General features: G+C 34.9%; 3 protein-coding genes across 3 annotated transcripts; 1 reads left to right on the forward strand and 2 right to left on the reverse strand.

Moving 5' to 3' along the window:
- Positions 1 to 1345: 1345 nt before the first annotated feature.
- On the reverse strand, positions 1346 to 6801 carry LOC145624445 (mitochondrial import inner membrane translocase subunit PAM16 like 2-like). The gene is made up of 4 exons (XM_081677478.1): positions 6614 to 6801; positions 6429 to 6516; positions 1976 to 2109; positions 1346 to 1889 (listed from the first exon to the last, which is right to left on the reverse strand). The coding sequence occupies exons 1-4, from the start codon at positions 6614 to 6616 to the stop codon at positions 1761 to 1763; spliced, it is 354 nt and encodes a 117-aa protein (XP_081533604.1). The 5' UTR covers positions 6617 to 6801; the 3' UTR covers positions 1346 to 1760.
- Positions 6802 to 8345: 1544 nt separating this feature from the next.
- On the reverse strand, positions 8346 to 14102 carry LOC145624455 (uncharacterized). The gene is made up of 3 exons (XM_081677489.1): positions 11715 to 14102; positions 10095 to 10328; positions 8346 to 8752 (listed from the first exon to the last, which is right to left on the reverse strand). Exon 1 carries the CDS (start codon positions 13847 to 13849, stop codon positions 12122 to 12124), a length of 1728 nt encoding a protein of 575 aa, XP_081533615.1. The 5' UTR covers positions 13850 to 14102; the 3' UTR covers positions 8346 to 8752; positions 10095 to 10328; positions 11715 to 12121.
- A 1543-nt stretch (positions 14103 to 15645) lies between these two features.
- LOC145624460 (shikimate kinase, chloroplastic-like) lies at positions 15646 to 19540 on the forward strand. Its single transcript, XM_081677502.1, has 11 exons — positions 15646 to 15801; positions 15994 to 16255; positions 16881 to 16939; positions 17098 to 17152; positions 17233 to 17305; positions 17602 to 17689; positions 18452 to 18534; positions 18634 to 18763; positions 18851 to 18929; positions 19146 to 19210; positions 19366 to 19540. The coding sequence occupies exons 2-11, from the start codon at positions 16039 to 16041 to the stop codon at positions 19399 to 19401; spliced, it is 885 nt and encodes a 294-aa protein (XP_081533628.1). The 5' UTR covers positions 15646 to 15801; positions 15994 to 16038; the 3' UTR covers positions 19402 to 19540.
- Positions 19541 to 19891: the final 351 nt, after the last annotated feature.

Here is a 19891-nt window from a genome sequence, read left to right on the forward strand (position 1 = left end):
TGAATGGAGGGTAGATTTATTCAAAAAAAAAAAAGAAGAAAAAAAAAATTGAATGGAGGGTAGATGATGTATAATCTTCTCAACTATTCACGGTATACAATCTATACGATTATATAAGGTATTATTTCAATCGAAGATTTGGTTTACTATGAGTCTATAGCACAAAATTTTATATAAGTGAACAATATAAAATAATTGATTGCTAGAAACTAGTTTTATGAGATGTTATTCAATTTAGAGTTGTCAATCTCTGACATGACACGACAATATGGTCTAAACTGGCGTGACACGAACACGAAGTTAGTGAGAGAAAACATGAAGTCAACACGACACGAAATCAACTCGAACACGACCCGTTTAGATAAAGTGGTCAAATTATGCAATTATCTTACATTTTACATAGTTTTTGATAAATTTTATGAATAACACGAAATTGACACAAGATCAAACACGAACACGACATGACACGACTTTTTGCCAGCTCTAGCATTCATTATGATGCGATTCCAAATCTTCAAAAGAATATTACTTCTACGCCCATTGAACTTGGGCAAAGGAGATTTTTTAAGCTATCTTGTAGATATAATACGGCTAAGGATGATGACAAGCAATCTAGCATGATCCTGAATGAACATACTATTCGAAATAAAAGAACGTATCTCATAAGTTGTACTCACTATTCAATTCGTTAAGCATGAATCAAAAGAATATGGTGTAAATTTTAAAGTTAAAAAATAGTACTCTCTCCGTCCTTAAGTTACATTCATTCTTTTAGCATTTAATATAGAGGACTACGAATGTAATTTAAGGACGGATGGAGTAGAGTTTTGATATTGAAAAGAGAAAAAGAGAGGAAAGTGATCCACGAGTAATTATTATAAAACTTAGGATTCTCGATTCTCCAAATCATAGTTATTCCCCCTAATATTAAAGTACTGATTTTTATTTATTTTAAATAAAGTAGTAAAATGGCTAGTGGGAGCACAATCAATCCAGCTACATTACAATTAAGTACAGTTTGTAATTGCTGTACTTCGTATAACAAAGAATACAACGATAGTGATTGTTTTGTGGACTGTGATTAGTGTGTTACTTGAGTCACTTTCTCATTTGGTTTAACAAAATCAAACCTTATCATACGGTATGCTCGATCCATCTAAAATTGATAAACGTACTCATACCAATTTGATACGTTCAAATTGTTCACTGATTTAGATAAAGTTGTCACATTTCCTAAATATGAAGTGAATTAAACAGGAGAGGGGAAGAAAACAAACCAATTATAAAGAAAGGAAGTGTAGTATAAGGATTAAGGAGTTGATCACTAAGTAGATCCGTGTAAAAATAAAAAATGAAAAAGAAGAGGAAGTTTGTATTGACACTTGGCCAAATCAACAAATACAAAACAGCTAGTCTTGTAAAATTGCTGCTGTTATTACAAATTACAAGCACTACTCCCTGGTAAGTTTACAAGGCAATAGCACCAAATACTGCAATATATGAAGATTGGTTACAGCCTTGTCAAAACGAAGAAAAAAAAAATTCATACTATAACATCGAGTAAGAAATATGATTAAGAGTGTGCATAATTCTAACCGCTCATGACGTTCCTAAAACGTATAAGGAACAAACAATATCACAACCAGATGAACAAAGATTATGTTAAAAGTTCTTAGTCTAATTATCATCGCAGTACTCTATATACAGCATTGTAAGAAAGAAAAACACGAGCACAACCACCCATGGGACAAAAATTCCAGCTATCCACTGGCAGGGCCTTGACCTTTGTTTTGATATACTGATTCTAGACACTCCTTTGCTCGGTAAACCTTCGATTGGAGGTAAAAGCTCCCTTGTTTGGCGTTCCTCTCAAACAAAACATCATATTTCTGCACAAATGAATGATAATCATTTACATAGAATCACAAAAGATACAAGAAAATGAAACAATTATAACCAAGAGGTGTGGACATACTTTCAAAATATCTTCCCAGGCTGCATTCTCAGGAACACCAAGAATTTGCCTGGCTTCTTGCTCTGTGATGGCTTTACTTGCTTTACGTACAGTATTCTGCATTGCTTCTTGAGCAGCACCAGTTTTCGAGGCATCTGCAATACAGGAGCTAGTGAGTGATAGAATAGAAGCAACTAGTATCTTTACCTTATTGGCCTGTGCATACATACACATGATGCAAGAATAGAAGACATTGTAGCACATAATTATCAAATAAAAATTCAAGTGTTTGATGTTTAATGTTCCAAATTACAGTTTTCTATTTCTTCTGAAAGCTAGTTAAGGCCCTTAAGCCTTACATCCACACCATATCTTGTTAATTTCATATTGTTAGTCCCTAATGCAACGAACATACACACTCTTCATCCAATCTAGGTACATCCTTGTATATTGAATATAATAAAAGTGGTATCAAAACCTTGGCAGTGTCAAGGGCCAAAAAAAAGAAGGTAAGATGAACAATTAACATTCAAATGAAACCAGAGAACGATGAAAGTAAGGATGGTGTAGTAGACTAATAAGAAAATTTGGAGAGAGAGCTAAAGTAGCCTATGTGATAAAAAAAAACACCAAGCCAGCAACACAAGATCGAACCAAAAGTTTTTATTTCATAGGATGATTGCTGATATGGGCACCAAAATAAGTAGGAAAAAAAAAAAGCTGACTTGGTGATGGCAAAAGACACATAAAAAAGAGCAAATAACCCATCTAAATCAGTAAAGAACTTGGGTCCCACTAAATTTTATTGTTAAGATCAAGGCTTCTAGCCCAGCAACTTCAAAGAGAGAGGACAAAAAAAAATCCATCTCATCAAATGAAAAGGGGTAAAAGAGGGTAAACCTAGCACATATCAAAATCAAGAAAAAAAAAACAGATTGAAGCACTAAATATCACCACTCAATTTATTTAAGGATTTCAAGAACACCATGAGCCGTAATGACAGAGAGTAGTACTAGGATGGGTGACCTCCTAGGCAGTCCTCATGTTGTTTCATGTAGCCAACCCAACTTATAAGATTAAGGTGTTCAAGCAGCAGCAGCAGCAGAGAAGGAGAGTAACAAGGGTTGAGAAAAAGAAAATATGAGGCTCACATACCTCAAATCAAACTTGGGGGGTCTCAAGGTTACTGCCTAATGTTCCTTTAAAAAAAAAAAACAGAGCTTAAGTGATGTATGAGAGGAAATTCTTTCATTTTACAGTTTACACATAAGTGAAAAGTATAAAATTAAAGTTTATGGGGGTCCTACACAACCTTTCAATATTACCTGAAGTCTATCTATATAATATGAACCACAAATACACAGAGCATGTGGATATTAATCAAACAATTCCATTTCAAAGGTAACAACTTACATGGATGATGGATCTTACTCAGTCAATTCCATTTCAAAGGTTACAACTTACATGGATCTTATTAGTAACAACTTAAAATGGTAATTGGTAAAGCCATATGGTTCTAAAAGTAAATTTTTACAATAAAAAATCACGAGAACTATTATTTATTGTCTCAATTAAAAGCCACTATTACATGTAAAAGACTAATCAAGCCAAAATTCTAGTGAACTTTAAATGCTACAAAGCAACCTTCTAAAATCTATCGTTGGAACTAGAATAAAAAATGACAACAAACACATATGGCCTTCACAAACCCATATCCAATAATGAGACTCAAATTACCAAGGCCTTTCAAGTTCAAGAATAGCTAGAAAAGAGGGGGGGGGGGGGGGGGGGGGGGGATTAACAGGGAGACTCCCAGGGTCATCAAAGGAGTTATACATACACGCATTAAAGGCTATTACACTAAAAAGTACAATTAACAGGTTCATTTTATTTCATCAGGGACAGTAATGGGAAATTGTTTGCTGAATCTGGAGCTTTAATAACATCTAAAAAGTCTTCAAAAGCCACCTAGGACCCTAATGACCCTCTGGCTTCAGACGATAATAAACATCAAGTTTAATGAAATTTGAGTGTAGTTTATAAAGATGCACAAGGAATAAGGGTAACCTGAAAGCTGAACCAAAAACTGGGTTACTACAAATTTTGTGAGAGACCCAGATTTGTCTGCTGAACAAACTGATAAATTTTAGACCAAATCTGTCTCAACCTGACCGAACCAAAACCAATTAAATTAAAATAGTAATATGAGATTTCATCTTGACAATATGCCTTCAACTATTACTATTGTTAGATATCCCTTGGGTATTATTGGACTCTCATTTATATGGTTGAATTTCTCTATAAATGACTGCATAAAATGACTAGCTATTCAATGTAGGTTGAGGTAAGGTCAGAAAATATTGTACAAAGGTCGTCTCAACATAACATAATCTGAAATTATAAATTCTGACCAAATCGGACACATCCATTAGCCGATTCCACATAAAACCTAAGTACTCAAGCATTATTAAGATTTTATTCAATAATACAATATTTGTCAATATTTTAACCCCAAAATCTATCATCTTAAGAGTCGATTAATCATGTTTGGGAAACTATATCAGCCCATTTTAAACACAAAGCAAAATTTGTTAACAAACTGTGGAGGAAAGTAAAAAAATGTACTTTTGGAACTCACAGCTAGAAGTAAATAATAGATCTTGGCAGACTCAAATCTCTTCTGAAAATTGTAAGGGTTCCTTATTAGCCAAATAAAACATACCCCTTTTACAAGTTAGCAACATACGCATTGGAACCCATTTGAAGACTGACAAAAAAAAACTCATGAAAAAGTATGTGACCCAATTATTATAAGTTATGTTCATATTTTGTATCCAATGTCTATCATCATCAAAGAGGCATTTAATCTTGTTTTAGAATATACATCAGCCCATCCAAAAAACAAGGTGAAAAATTGTCAACAAAAATGGGAGGAAAGCTGAACAGGTGCCCAGGTACTCAGGTAGAACTTACATCTAAGAAGTAATGATACTATACGTACATGGTCTTGGTAAATCCTATGACTCCTGTAGTACTATGAGGCCCTCCCAATTTGTATACATATATTAATCATAACATGGACTAAAGACAAATGCTATATGGCCAATTCATAAATCTTTTCAAAAATCAAACATGAATTGTTGTTCAAAACAAATTTCCATATGACCTTAATGATATTGTATACATAAACTATACAACAGCAGCTACTGCCAAATTGTTTCAACGGCATATAAATCAATTGTCATATTTGCATGAGGCAGTAAAAGTACCAATCAAAATTTTAGAAAAAATCTAAACAGGAGGTCATAGAAAATTTTGGGTAATGAACATTGCGCTTCCAATTTATGTGGATCAGAGCACTTCTCTATCCATAGCTCCCATCATTTACTTCATTTTGTTTTATTATGCTACATACCACAATCAGGGAGAGGGAAAAAGGGGTGAAATAAGAAATATGAGATTATCTAAAAGTCCTCAAATATGGTAGAGTTGGCTTGAAAAATATCAATCAACCAAAAGGTTCAGAGCTGATTCAATTAGAATGTAAAAGCTTGATTAGTCATGCTAAATAACTTTTAAAGATACACACTTTTCCAAAGAGGGCTTAAGGAAAAAAAAGAAAAAAAAGAGGGGGGGGGGGGGGTAAATACAATAATTATAGAATCCATGGACTGAAATGCACAAGCCTTACAGTTTGTTACACGTAGGCTCCATTTGGTTAGATGGAAAACATTGTTCAAGGTAAAACACAACTGTAATATTTGTTCTTCTCTAATTGAACCCTTGAAAGAATAGGAAATTGGAAATGGAAGGGGATAATAGATGGGAGTAGAGAAAAGGAAGGTGAGAAGTATGGAGGAATGACTTCCCTTCGTTACGAAAGGACAATGGTTCCTACATTTGCGAGAATTGTTTTTCACCCCTTTCCTGTTTACCACCCAAACTTACATTGAAACATCTTCACATTACCCTTCTTCACTCATCTTAAACTCCTTAAGATCATTAAATTCCTCACTATCTCCTCCCCCTTCTCTTCTTAATGAACTTATCTATAAAAATCACCAAGAGAATAACTAAGAAACCCACCAAGCTCGGCCCATTCGATTGCCACAGCCAAAGTTTTAGACTTCAGATAATCATCCCATCAATATTCATAACTACAATACTACATGATCCAAACAACTAGTTACAAGAAACATCATCATTTAATTATAACCCCAATTAACACCAAATAACTAATACAAACATAACCCCAATTAATTCACCCTTTAAAAATCAATACCCATTTGTGCTATAGAACTCCCAAAGAGTCCCAACTAATAACACCCAAAATTTGTCACATAATTGTATATCATCAATTCAAATAAAACCCCAATAAATAAAAAAATTAACATATGATCAAACAGCTGGGATTTGATGATAATCGGAAACATGCTAAATAAATTAATTTTTTTACAAAAATGAAGAAACATACTAGCAATAGCTTGTCGATAAGCTTGGGCAACAGCCCTAACTAATATCCCAGAACCCATCACAAGAATTTGGGCAAGAATTCTTGAAGCCTGCATTCAAACAATCAAATTAATCGTAATCAGATTTAAAAAAAAAAAAAAAAACCCACAAAATAAAATTAGTAATTAAATTGGGAAATTAACCTACCATTGCACGTTTTCTGTAAAAGATACTTGAAAGTTGTTATCTTGTAATATTATTCTGGTTGATTGAGTTAGGGAGATTGAAGAAAGTGGAAAATGGAAAGGTGAGCTGATTTTAGGAGAGAGAAAGGAGGCGGAGAACAAAGATGGCAATGACACAGACGCAACGAACTGACCAATCGAACCTTCTCGATACTCTTTCTTTCTCTTTTCTTTCTTATTATTATTTACTTTTTTATTTATTTATTTATTTATTTAAATGGCGGTTTTGACAGAACCACATGATTAGAGACGATAAATATTTAGCTTGACCAAACCTTAACATCAAACCTCATGCTCAAACCCATAAAAAAGAAGCGGATTTTTTGGGTCAAAATGAGTGTTATGTTTTTTGTGTGTATAAAACCACAAAAGCAAGTTATGAAAATCGATCTAAAATCACTTGAAATCAGGAGGAAAGCTTCACTTAAGCTATCCATCACTCTCGTCAAAGCTTGTGATATTTTTATTTTTTTATTTTTTTACCTCTCACATGACACACCCAAGTAGTTGCATTTTAAATAGGACGGAGTTAGGTTGGGCCAAGCTGACACAATTACTCAATTAGGCATGTAAACTCAAGTCGTGCACTAGCTGTATGCCTGTATTTATGAAAGATCAACATGAGACTAATTTGTTACAAGACTTACAACTTCTTTTTAGACTCAATTCATACGTGACTCACTTGAGCACAAAATATGCTAGCATGATATGTGCCAAATTTTACACAAGAGTGTTCAAAATTACCCTTCCTAACTAATAGACAAAACGAGTATTAAATTATTTTATTTTATATTACAAGTTTGAATTACAACCAATGTTTTTTTTTGGAATGTTGGGGGTCCAAAGTATGATTTAAAGACAAATTTTCATGGAATGTTGGGCATGTTTAACTTTATTGAAAACCCTAAAAATTAATAAGAGATAACACAAATCGGAAATAATCAAAGCATAGCATGTTAAGCTTGATTTTATAACCTTAAGGTCAAGGTCAAATTCTTCAAACTGCAGGTGCTTGAGGTGAGGATCATTTACCTAATATCAAGGGTTATATGGTGAGTCGTTTATGAAATGGATACAAGATGACCTTAATATACCTCAAATTATAAGTTGAAGTTTTCCGGTTTGTAGGAATAACGTCCACACACACTATAAGGCTTTTCAGCTTGTGAAAAGCCTGATAGCCCTATATCATGTATGTGTATGTTATCTGCTGCTACACTTAGAATCAAAGTCGTCAAGGCACGCCTTTCACCTTGGAAACAATACTGATAGGTTATCAAAACAGACAACATAACAGGCACCATAGTAGTGCTGAAGAGTCTACAATCTTTAAACTCAGAGGCTAGGTCAAATACATGATACCAGTAAAAAAAGGGAGCAAAAATAATTGCTCCATCTTGATTGAAATCATTTGTTATCATGGTCCAAAACTGGCTGGAAAGCGCATTATACAGAACAAACCTAATGCTATTCACAGTTGATGCCTTCAAACTTGGGGTAAGGAAAAAATCCTTGCGATGTACTTCGTATTTATTAATCTGCTAACTCAAAATTTTCCCTTCTATACAACCTCATTGGCAATGGCAACAAATTATATTTCTCACTGCACAGGGCGATCACAGCAAACATGAATCAAGAATGCGAACAATACGCCACATGAGAAGTGCTTCCTGTGTACACCCCCCCCCCCCCCCCCCCCCCCAACCCCCCAAAAATAAATAAATCCCCAAGAAAAAAAGAATATAACATCTTTTTCCAGTAAATGTTAAAATTTCTGCTATTTAGTGGAAGTTACCCCGCCTCTTTTGTTGCAAGCACGCAACTTCATTAGAAATGCTGGCAAAGAGCGGCAAATATGCTCTACCAACTGAAGGGGCTGTATTTGTATGTGCTTCTCATATTGTCAAAAACAATCACTTCTAGGAAAGGGCAAATTCCACTTCTTACTTTGAAGTGAGCTCTGAGGATCAGGAAGCATCTGGATAATTAAGAAGATTTAGGTACAGGGTCTGAATACATCAGCAGTGTAGCGCTTGGATTTTGTCTCCAGGGCTTAGGCTCTTACACAGCAGTTGAAGTAGCTGAGGAAGATCTTTGTCGGCTGCAATCAACAAGAAAAAAATGTAAATAAATGATTGATAAAGCAAAAGATGTAAAAGTTGATATATGAACATTGTTATAAGCATCAATACATATGGTCTGCTGTCTGGATACCAGGTTTAGAGTTTAATACTAGCAGAATTCAAACATAGATTTGGGTTTATCTGCGATGGATGCCACAGTTTCCCACTCTATCACATATTTTTATAATGCAAGAACCCTTGATAAATCTTGTACCAGATCTGATCTTATTACTGATGACAAATAGCTGATCTACATGCAGCATTAGCAATGATAATTAGATATAGACTTAATTATTAACATATTCCAATTGAACATAAGATTTCCCAGGTGGTGCAACATCTCATTCAAGCAATGTGAATACATCATAAAAAGCAAGAGCCAGATATACTTTGATCAAATTCATGCATAGCATGACTGCATAAGACTTCTGAATCCCCATATACTGAGGAAGAATCCAATTAACTAATACAAAGCATGTGAGATAAATCAAAATAGTTTCCATCTTGCCAATACAAAATACATGAAGTAACATGTTTGTGTAGTAAAACTGCAATTCCCTCATTCATCGGGTAGACGGGTACATTCAAATGACAACTGGCCACTATGACAACTGGCCACTTACATTCAAATGACAACTGGTCACTGACCAAAAGGACCATACTTTTGTAGTCTACATCAACCAGTTCTCAAGAAAATGTTTCAGAAAAAAAGGATTAGATTTAGGCACACCACTACTCCCCTCGGCCCAAACCCACTATTTGTACATTGCCTTCATTAATTATTGGAGGCCACCTACGGTTTCATGGGCATATACCAAACAAACATAATATTAACCTTGACATTAGAAGTACAGTTAAACTACAAATTGTCACAGTAAACAAGAATGAAGCATATCAAACACCAAAGAAGCACCAAATTGGGAAACATTATTGTCAAATAGATGCATGCATAATGAATTAATGACTGGCTTTTTTGCTGCAAAATGTGGATCGTTACAATCAATGTTATTGCCCAAGTATTTTCTTTGTTATTGCTCCAAGTTGCAAACTCAAGGCCCACATGCTTGTAGTGTTTTACAGTTATTGATTAAGGCCATTAAGCATGCAACTATATCAATGCCATTTTTATGCTTAGTTTCTTTAATAATGGAACTGTCCTCTTAACATAAAACAACTAGATAAAGCAATTAGGCAGCCTTTTGTAACATAAAAGTAGTTAAACGAAACATTAATGCCAAAAAGTATGATCTAGCAAGTCTAAACAACCAGGACAGCTGCAAGTTAAAGCAACTAGATAATGCCATTTGAGCAAAATCTTACAGTAGGAGCGTGGTTTTGATTGAATTGCTGCTGTTCTTCATCGTTTACTTTGTTATTAGCAGGAGCAGTTGGATTGGTGAAATCTTCATTATTATCCAGACTAGCCCTTGAAGGATCTCTTTTATTTTGATTCCCCATTTCTCTGATTTTTGAGAGATAAAGAGAGTAATCTGGCAATAGTCCCTTATGGTCCCAGTCTCCTAATTGTGGCACAGATAACCATGGTGCATTTCTCTGATCAAGAAAATAATTTCCGGTGTCAAATTTGCAACGATCAAGACTATAATCATCTTCCAATGAATAAAGTTAAGGGAATTTTAACAGTGATGAACTCTACATTTTTAAATCCTCGAGAAACCTTAAAAGCATAAAAAAAGATCAGCAATTTAGCCAACATATCCTAACAACCCACAAACATCAGCGCTCCATATAAATAAATACAAAGGGAGAGAGAAGAAACAAGACTCACAACAAATTTTAATGATATTATGAAACAAAAAACTTGGAGAGGTGCATTAATAAACATATCCCTATGATACACTGATATTTAACTTTGTTTCATAGTATCAAAGCAAATTTCAATGTTTCATAGTTCATTAACATTTTAATTGTTGCAATAAACTCAGGAGTGACAAATGACATACAATGACCTTGTTACGTAAATGGCTTTTGCCTATTAGCTTTTGGAAAAATTGCTAAAAATAATACAACCTTTGGCCCATTCTTTTTTAATAATACAACCTTTGGATTATTTTGTAATAACACAACCTTTAGGGGATGTTCATTTTAAACAAGATAAAATCACATTTTCGTTGGACTTTGAGGTTAAGAAAGGGGAGGGATGAGTTTTTGGTGGTGGGGATGAGGAAGGGTGTAATATCCCCTACCCTTCTCCCACCTCAAAACTCACTGAAAATTCGATTTAATCTTGTTTGGAATGAACACCCCCTAAAGGTTGTATTATTATAAAATAATCAAAAGGTTGTATTATTAGAAAAGAATGGGACAAAGGTTATTATTATTAGCAATTTTTCCTTAACTTTTTCATGTGGTTAAACAACCAGCAGTTATTATAGATTTCAGTGAGTTTCAGCTCAATAAATACGGAAATATAGAGAGAAAATAACTTTTTGTAGTGGCTTTCAGCATTCTAGTTTTTAACCAAAAAGTAAGTCATTTTGTTTAGTACTCCATAACACCTAACAACTAACTTCACTAAATATCTATATAAACAGCCAACACTGCAAGTAACTCAAGAAACCAATTCAATATAGATAGCCAATACAAATAGCTAAAATAGCCAACAATTAATAGCCAAACACAGCTACGATACTTGTATTAGCGGTTGAAGTAACAGAAAAAGATAACAAGACACATCAAAACCATAACATATCCCCATGAAGGCCATGATACATCTTAAAGCTGCCACCTTAACCTCCTGAATCCTGATTAAACAAACTATTTTTCCCAGCTAATACAAGAAACAATATTTGATTAAAGCGATAAGATTAAGAAACAACATAAACTTGCATAATACCAGTTAAGCTATATAAACTATTTAGAAGCACTGGATGATACAAATACAGCTTTTGATACAGAAAAGAGTATCGTGATACTGACCTTTGCTTTGAGTTTCTTTTATGCATGGGATGCTACAATATAAAAGGGGGCAGTTGACTTCACTGCTTCATACATTCAAGGCACGTTCTCCCTGCTTCAGATTGACTCACATGTGAACCTCATCTTTAAGACAGGAGACAAGCCAAAGAGCCTTGTCAATATTTCTCATCAGAAACTAAGTGAAAGACCTGAAGCAGCTAATCATCCATTAGATGTAATTGATGTCCAAGCAAACATCTGATAGGCACTCATAAAAGGGCCAACTACTTATCTGCAAGAACTTCAAACTTTATAGCGTAAACAGCACATAACTGAGTGCTTGACTGCTTGGGCTTGTGCAGTATACAAAATATTGAAGATATGCATCCAACTGCTATGCATTGATGCACTCAGATGCCTCATTCTAGTTAAGCAGCCACCTGAATATCCATATTTGTACTAGCTGGCAACTTTCTTTTGGAAGGTGATATACTCACTTCAACCTTCCCTAATGCCATTTGTTTTTTAATCTGCGAGGCTTCATCTGGCATTCCAGCTTTCACCAGACACGACAGCAAAGATTTTACAGTAATGTCATCCGGATTACACTTAACTGATAGCATCCTATTAAAAATCTTAATAGCTTCCACCAATCTACCCTTCATACAGTGGCCAATGATAAGAATGGTAAACGTATACTTATCATGCTTGCACCTTCTCTCCTCCATCTCAGATACAACTTGATTTGCCTCATCAACCTTCCCTGCTTTGCAGAGTCCATCAATGACTGGATTGTACATAAAGGGTTGAGGAATAATATCATTTCTAAACTTCAATTGCCTTACAAGATTACAAGCTTCTTTCACTCTATTTTCCTTGCATAAAGCTATAATAAGAATAGAAAACGTATATTTATTTGGGAACAGCTTCCTATCAACCATTTCTTGCCAAAGCTTCAAGGCCTCATCCACTTGCCCTATCCGACAATAACCATCAATGCGAGAAGTAAAGGTAACAACATCCGGGAGACAACCAAGATAAAGCATTTTCTCATACATAGCTGACACAGAGGCCATGTTGCCAACCTTCCCAAAGCCATCAATAAGAATATTAAAAGTAACAAGGGTAGGTCTAATTCCAGTACTCGTCATCTCTTGGAATAGAAAAGATGCCTCATCCATCATATTCAACTTACAATAACCTGATATGGTGGATGTATAAGTTACAACATCAGGAGATATACCATCTCTAGACCTAACTTCCAAAAGTAATTCTCGCGCTTTATCCACCTTGTTAACCCTACACAACCCATCTATCATAGTGTTATAGGTAATAATATCTGGAGACAACTCAAATTTGACCATCTCCTCGAAAAATTTAAAAGCTTTATCAACTTGCCCCGCCTTGCACAGGCCTCTAATCATTATATTAAAGCTACAAACATCTAAGCACGATTTCGATATCATCTGCTCACTAAAGAAACTAACAGCCTCGTCTACTCTATTTTGTTTAACCAGCCCATTCAAAAACTTATTACACACAAAAGGATCCCCATCTTTCTCTCCACAATTTACTTGAGCAAGCAATTTCTGGGCAATGTCAAATCTTCCTGAATCCGAAAACAACCCCACCAAAAAACCCGAAAACGACGAATTCAACGAATGCCCATCAACCATCATCCAATCAAGAACCAAATTAGCAGAATCATAATGACCCATTTGACAAAGTGACCTCAAAATGTAATTATAAGTCCCAAAAGTATGAATTAAATTCAAATTCACCCTACTAAACTCAAAAAATCGCAATGCCAATTCGGTATTCCTAATATTATTACAATCATCCAATCTTCTAACAACTTCAAAAGCAATCAATGGGGTTACACCCTTAACAAGATAATCCGAATGCAAATCCAAACAATGCGATTGAAAACAAAAAAGGGTACAGATCACTTTAACAAACCAACGTTCAGAAGGGTATTGAATTACCTCGCGAAAATTAGCACGAGATCCTGCAACAACAGAAGAAGATAAAGAGTGAAAGTGGGGAAGAAAGAAGGCAAGCTTCGAGGCTCGAACCCTATGATGAGAGAGAAACGGAAATTTGTACCCAAATATCATGGGATTTGGATTGTCGTTGCTAAATTTGTACCCAAGCATCAAAAGCTTAATAGTTTGTCAATGAGCTCAACAATGGAGTTAAATTTGAGGGTTTTTGATGGGTTTTTCCATCGATTTTTGGGGAATCTAAAAATGGGTAGTTTGAGATACTTGCGATCTGTGTTGGGACATTAGAGGTGCTTGAAGGTGCCGGAGATGGCAGTGACTCCGGCGGCGATGGGAGGAGAGAGAAAGAGAGAGAGTCGTAGAGTGTGTTGGTTGAAGTTTGGAAGGGAAGAACTGAGGTAGTCGAAGAAGGTGAAGTTTGTATTCGGGTTTGAATGAGTTTGGGTAGGTTTCTTAACCCAAACGTGCTAATGGGCTAAGATTGGAGAATTGTGTGAGGCTTTCCTCTATTTCGTATCAACGTTTTTTCTGTGTGGCTGACACATCGTGTGGCCGGCTAATAGCTTGATACACATCAAAACACTGATTGGGTAGCTCTTAATTGACTGAGTAACCCTTAATTGACTAAGTGTCCCCCGATTAAGTAACCCGTGAACGACCGAGTAACCCCTAAATAAGTAATCCTGACCACATGGTGTGACTAGCTACATATAAAACTTTGTGATATCGTATTGTCGAAATATTAACACTTGTATTACGTAGGGTTTTACTGAATAAGTTGTGTTTGGACTATTAGTTGTTTTAATAGAAAAGTAGATCTGCTATGAGCTGACTAGGTATTTTTATAGTTATGTTAATGGAAGGATCGCTGTGAAACAAGACTATAAATCTAGAAGAAAGTTGAGATAAGATGGATAATATGGTAGGAGTGACAATAAAAGGGAAGTGTGAAACTATTTTAGAATAAGTACAGATGAAAAGTGTCAAACTGATATGAGATTGAGGGGATTGCATAACTTTAACTGATATAAATCACAAAACTCAGTCAAAGTGTAGATTGTAAATAGTGCAAAAGTCAATGTGTGTCAATTAAAAATAAGTAGAAAGTAATCGATTTAAGTGATTGGCTTAGCTTATTTAGCATTGATATTATGAATTTTGATTGGTCTTTATTACCTTGTTTTGACTTGTGATTTGACATCCTCTTTATTGTATTGTGAATGCCCAAAGACACAAAATCACCCCTTTATTCAACCTTATTACAATTAGATGAGATCTGATTTGATCAAATAAAAAAAACAAACCATGTCGAATGATATTTATAACGGAGTAAAGATTATGATACGTTAAAACCATAAATAAAAATTAGTGTAAACATTAGAAACTCCACATCAAAATACCCTTAAAAGAGGTTTATTAGGGTTTTCAAGAAATGAAAAAACAACCAAATACCTTGAACCCCTCTTTAATAACGTTTGCTTGACAAATTCAATCATTCTAGCAACCAAAAGTCCAAAACCACCGTCTAATCGCCACCACCACCACCATCAACCTAGTCGACATCACTACCGAGAATCATTCGGAAAAAAAACTCCACCCACACCCAAAGCAACCCTATCCTATCGAACCCACCTAACCCCCCTAGTAAATAGCCCCACACCCACCACGTTTAGTCGTTTACCACCCATCACCCTCAAAAACCACCAAAATTGCCACGAAAACCGCCCATATACACCCTCAAATACCACCACAATTGCCTCGAAAACTCCCCATAAACAACACCCCTAATCACCCCCCATAAACAACCCCCAAACACCCCCATAAAAAAAAACCTTAACATCCAAATTTAAGAAAAGACTACTACTATTTTGTAGGTCCATTATTGGATTTAAGAATACTTTGGAATTTTTTGTTTAAAAAAAAGACCAACAACATAGTCCATGTAGATTTCCACCAACCAAGAACAAATGATGGGTCAATGGAACCTAACTCATCTCTACCAAATTAGTGAATTACATTCATACCAATTTTCTTAGCTCTCTCCACAACACACCAACTCTTTCTTTCACCAACCTTCATACACCATCTATCAATCCTCATCTCTGGTAAACTCTCTTTTCTATACGTTTTTTTAGCATTTAAACATTGAATTTTATCGCTTTGTTTGCAAAAATAATTGTTGGGTATAGCTTATTTTGCTTCAATTGTTTTAATTTGATGATAGATTAGCTGTTATTTACTTGGGTATTTGTCAAATTTTATATTGAAATTCTTCTTGTCACTTTGTTTGTTTGAAGGTGATCAATTTGCAATTGGGTGTTTGAATTAAGATTACTAGTGTTATGGAGGCTAAATTTTTGCAATGTATTCAACCTTGTAAATGGATGGATACCGAAAAATTGATGAGAAAACCCGGTGGGTTTATCCGGGTTTCTCAGAAAACTATGGATGATTCTGGGGTCCAGATGATGTTCATGAATGTGCAATCAAATTGGAGAACTTCAGTTCATCATAAACCGCTTCGTTGGCAGATTTCGAGTTCTTTGAAGAATTCTCAAGGTGATTTTAAGACTTTGTTTATTAAGTGTTTGATGAAATTGTGTGGAAAATGAAGTTTATTCTGCTTGGAAATGATACATTATGATTGTTTTAATTCCTGCATTTTGTTTGATACTGCAAGTTTGAGATCGTATGATTGATGGAATTATATTCATAAATTAGTTAGGATTGCAAAGATATATTGTATCTTAATTTTAGGAGTAGGACTGAGAATTCAGTGACCCTTCAACCAATGTATAGTCGAATTTGGTTAGGATTGCGCCTGAAAGAGATATTCTTCCCTCGTTATTTGAGAGTAATGTAGAAAAGTTAGTGACCCTTTACTTTATCATTGAATTAAGTTAGGATCTTGCCTGAAAAATATATCATTTGCTCTTAATTTTTGAAGTAAGATTGAGAAGTTAGTGACTTTTCACCCTTTAGTCGAATTTTGTAAATCTCAAGGCAAAAACCAAGACTGTGCCTTCATCCTCCTCCTTGTCTATAGTTTCAATATTTGATGAGCCAATGATTATAAATTCATTACTCTTTGCCACCATTAGTTGTCTCTTTAATAGTCATCTTATCATGGATTCATGGATGTATAACCTCTTGCTTTCGGTTATGAATTTATGTTCCTATTCAGGTTCTTTGCTGGAGTCTGGTGGTATTTCTGCTTTGCTTGATGAATCTTTCGTTTTAAAGGTAATCTTGCCTTATTTGTCATTGCTAAAATTCGTTTCACAGGATGTTAAGACTAGACCTTTTCCTCAGCTTGCTTGTTAATTTTAATAAATTAGTGAAGATAAATTTTGGTAGATGGGCCTCAATTAATCTAAGTGGAAATTCATTCTTAATTGCAGAAAAAATCAGCAGAGGTAGAACCAATTTTAGATGGACGTTGTATTTACCTTGTTGGTTAGTTCTTAACTTGCTCTCCATCTTTGGTTACAGAATTTAAACTTACTCTAGTTTTAATTCACTAAAGTTACATGCAGGTATGATGGGCTCTGGAAAAACAACTATTGGCAGAGTTTTGTCAGAAGCACTTAATTATTCGTTTTCCGACAGGTCTGTCATTTGTTAGTTTATACGAAGTATATGTATTTAAGATGTCGTACTGTAGTTGCAACTTCTGATAGGTCTGCCTATGTAATCTGCATCACTTGCTAAGTTGCTATTAACAGACTGTCTTTGTTACCCTCAAGTACATGTTAAATGTTTTAAACCCAATTGAGATATGAACTCGTTCAGATTAATTATTTTTCTTGCATAAACCCATTTGAGATATGAATTCGTTCGGATTAATTATTTGTTATAATGTACGAAGAATAATTTTGTTTGAATTCTGGTTCTGCATGATTCAGTGACTTATTGCTGGAGGAGAAAGTTGGGGGAATGTCTGTTGCAGAAATCTTCAAGCAACATGGAGAAGGCTTCTTTAGAGACAAAGAGGTGAGTAAAAGCTGGTTTTTCTGCTAAGCCTGAATGATATTGTAACAAAAAAAATAAAAAATGTGGATGAGTGGAATGCTTGAAATTAGTTCTTGGGGTCAATGTAACCTTATATAAAATGGGGTTTGTTGGCCTAATTAATTTAAGGTGTAATGCTGCAAAGTTTACACCGTCACTCTTCAAACAACTTTCTGCCTCCGCCTCGATTCTCTCTATAAATTTCAATGTTGTATCTTTGGTTAAATCTGGTTATATTCGATACAATTTGTTTCAAGAAGTGTTCTAAGGAAATAAAAACCCATGTAAAAAAGAGTTTTTTTTTTTTTTTGAAAGAAATGTAAAAAAGAGTTGAAGACACTGAATTTGAAAATTCAAAATTTACTAAGAATTTATGGGTAGTTGGATTTAGAATGATGGAAGTCAGTAAATACTGAATTATAAAATTTGAAACAGTTCTCTCCCAAGTATTTAGGATTAAAAAATAATAATAATAAAAAATTTCAGGCATTCTTATTAATTGCAAGAAGTAATACACAAAAGATGTTAGCAGGCTATTTCAACTGTCCTGTAGATTGATGTCTTATTACATATGGATATCGTGATGAGTTGAGCATTTGGTATCAATTACTCATGGTAGGGATGATCACAGTACATCAGTATTAAGTGAAGATGTATCCTAGTACAATAGCTCTGCTCAAGTAGCTTTGTTGTTCTTCTGTCTTGGGGTGCTGGGAACAATGCTGATTTCACTTTTTATTGCAGACCGAGGTTTTAAAGGAACTATCTATGATGCATCGGCGTGTCATTTCCACTGGTGGAGGGGTTGTTATAAGGCCCATCAATTGGTATGTGTTATGCATATTTCATTACTGACATTGAGGGTTATCTTTTCGATTTTTACAAGGCTGTTGTATGTTAATTTTATTGTATGATTTATCTTCCAGGAAACATATGCGAAGCGGTGTCAGTGTTTGGTTAGATGTACCAGTGGATTGCTTAGCACGGAGAATTTCAGCTGTTGGGACCGGCTCTCGTCCTCTATTGCATGGTGAATCAGGGGATGCTTACTCTAAGGTTTGTTGCTTGCCTGCCTTAGTTAATGGAAAATCTAACACATACTTTTAAGAAAGCCAGTTAATATTATTGTTTACCTCCCTGCAGGCTTTGACACGCTTGTCCACCCTATTAGAAGAGAGAGGTGAAGCATATGCTAATGCTAATGCCCGGGTTTCTTTGGAATGTATGGCCTCATTAATGCTTTTATCTCTTCTTTTTACATTTTCTCCCTTCCTTAATCGAATATGGGGTGGTCTTGATATCATTGTATATTCTGGATGGAACTTATATTGAACTTATATTAATCTGAGCATTAATATGCTCCTTTTTTCTATATGATAACCTATTTCTGCTGTGGTATTATATCCTTATTTTAACATCCATACTAATTTGTTTGCAGCTATCGCATCGAAGCTAGGGAATGTAAAAGTAGATAATCTTAGTCCAGTTGCTATTGCAATTGAGGTAGGCTCTCTGTTCTCTACTATGACAAGAAAGAAAGTAGAAACTAGTTTTAAGAAAGTCCTCTTACAAAGTTCATGCCTTCCTGTTAATCTGTATGTTGGTGAATCAATGTCCTTTTTCATTCACCTTTGACCTGACACATCTACAATTTGCAGGTGCTTGAACAAATCGAGAGCTTCCTAAAACAATGATGATTTTGCCATATCAAACCAACATAATATGTTTCTGTACGATTGTATATGTCTTTTTAGTGTTGTATCTATCCGTTCATTGCATAGCCAATATAGCTATGGCATGTTTCAACTGTGGCATTTTTCCGAGTGTAGTACTATTTATTGGTTCCGTGAGATGCACAAACTATTCAAGCGTTGTGGATATTTAGTAGAATAGGCTTACTGTATTAGTGTATCGGTAATTTCTGGAGTTGTGAATTGTTCTCTTGTGAGAGCAACATTAGTTATGGAATAATGCTATAATTAGTGTTGAATTGGTACGAAAATTATGACCTCGTGACCTCATTGGTCGATGTTATTGTACTCCTATTCTTGCTTTAATGCTATCATAAGTATTGATTTGGTACGAAAAATTGTGACCTTACAGTCTTGCAGATAGATGCTACAGGCATTATACGCGTTTTCTCCCTTTAATGCTATCGTTAGTTTTGACTTTTGATTTGGTACG

The sequence above is a fragment of the Chenopodium album genome, chromosome 1 (assembly GCF_948465745.1).
Source record: "Chenopodium album chromosome 1, dcCheAlbu1.1, whole genome shotgun sequence".
Taxonomy (NCBI): domain Eukaryota; kingdom Viridiplantae; phylum Streptophyta; class Magnoliopsida; order Caryophyllales; family Amaranthaceae; genus Chenopodium; species Chenopodium album.

Excerpts from the sequence above, each read along its gene's own strand:
- LOC145624455 (XM_081677489.1), bottom strand. The coding sequence starts at position 13,849 with ATGCTTGGGTACAAATTTAGCAACGACAATCCAAATCCCATGATATTT.
- LOC145624460 (XM_081677502.1), top strand. The coding sequence starts at position 16,039 with ATGGAGGCTAAATTTTTGCAATGTATTCAACCTTGTAAATGGATGGAT. Across the intron at positions 17,690-18,451 it reads GCTTCTTTAGAGACAAAGAG|ACCGAGGTTTTAAAGGAACT; the intron begins GTGAGTAAAAGC and ends TTTTTATTGCAG. Across the intron at positions 18,930-19,145 it reads TGCCCGGGTTTCTTTGGAAT|CTATCGCATCGAAGCTAGGG; the intron begins GTATGGCCTCAT and ends ATTTGTTTGCAG.
- LOC145624445 (XM_081677478.1), bottom strand. Across the intron at positions 2,110-6,428 it reads TTATCGACAAGCTATTGCTA|ATGCCTCGAAAACTGGTGCT; the intron begins GTATGTTTCTTC and ends CCTGTATTGCAG. Across the intron at positions 1,890-1,975 it reads CCTGGGAAGATATTTTGAAA|AAATATGATGTTTTGTTTGA; the intron begins GTATGTCCACAC and ends TCATTTGTGCAG.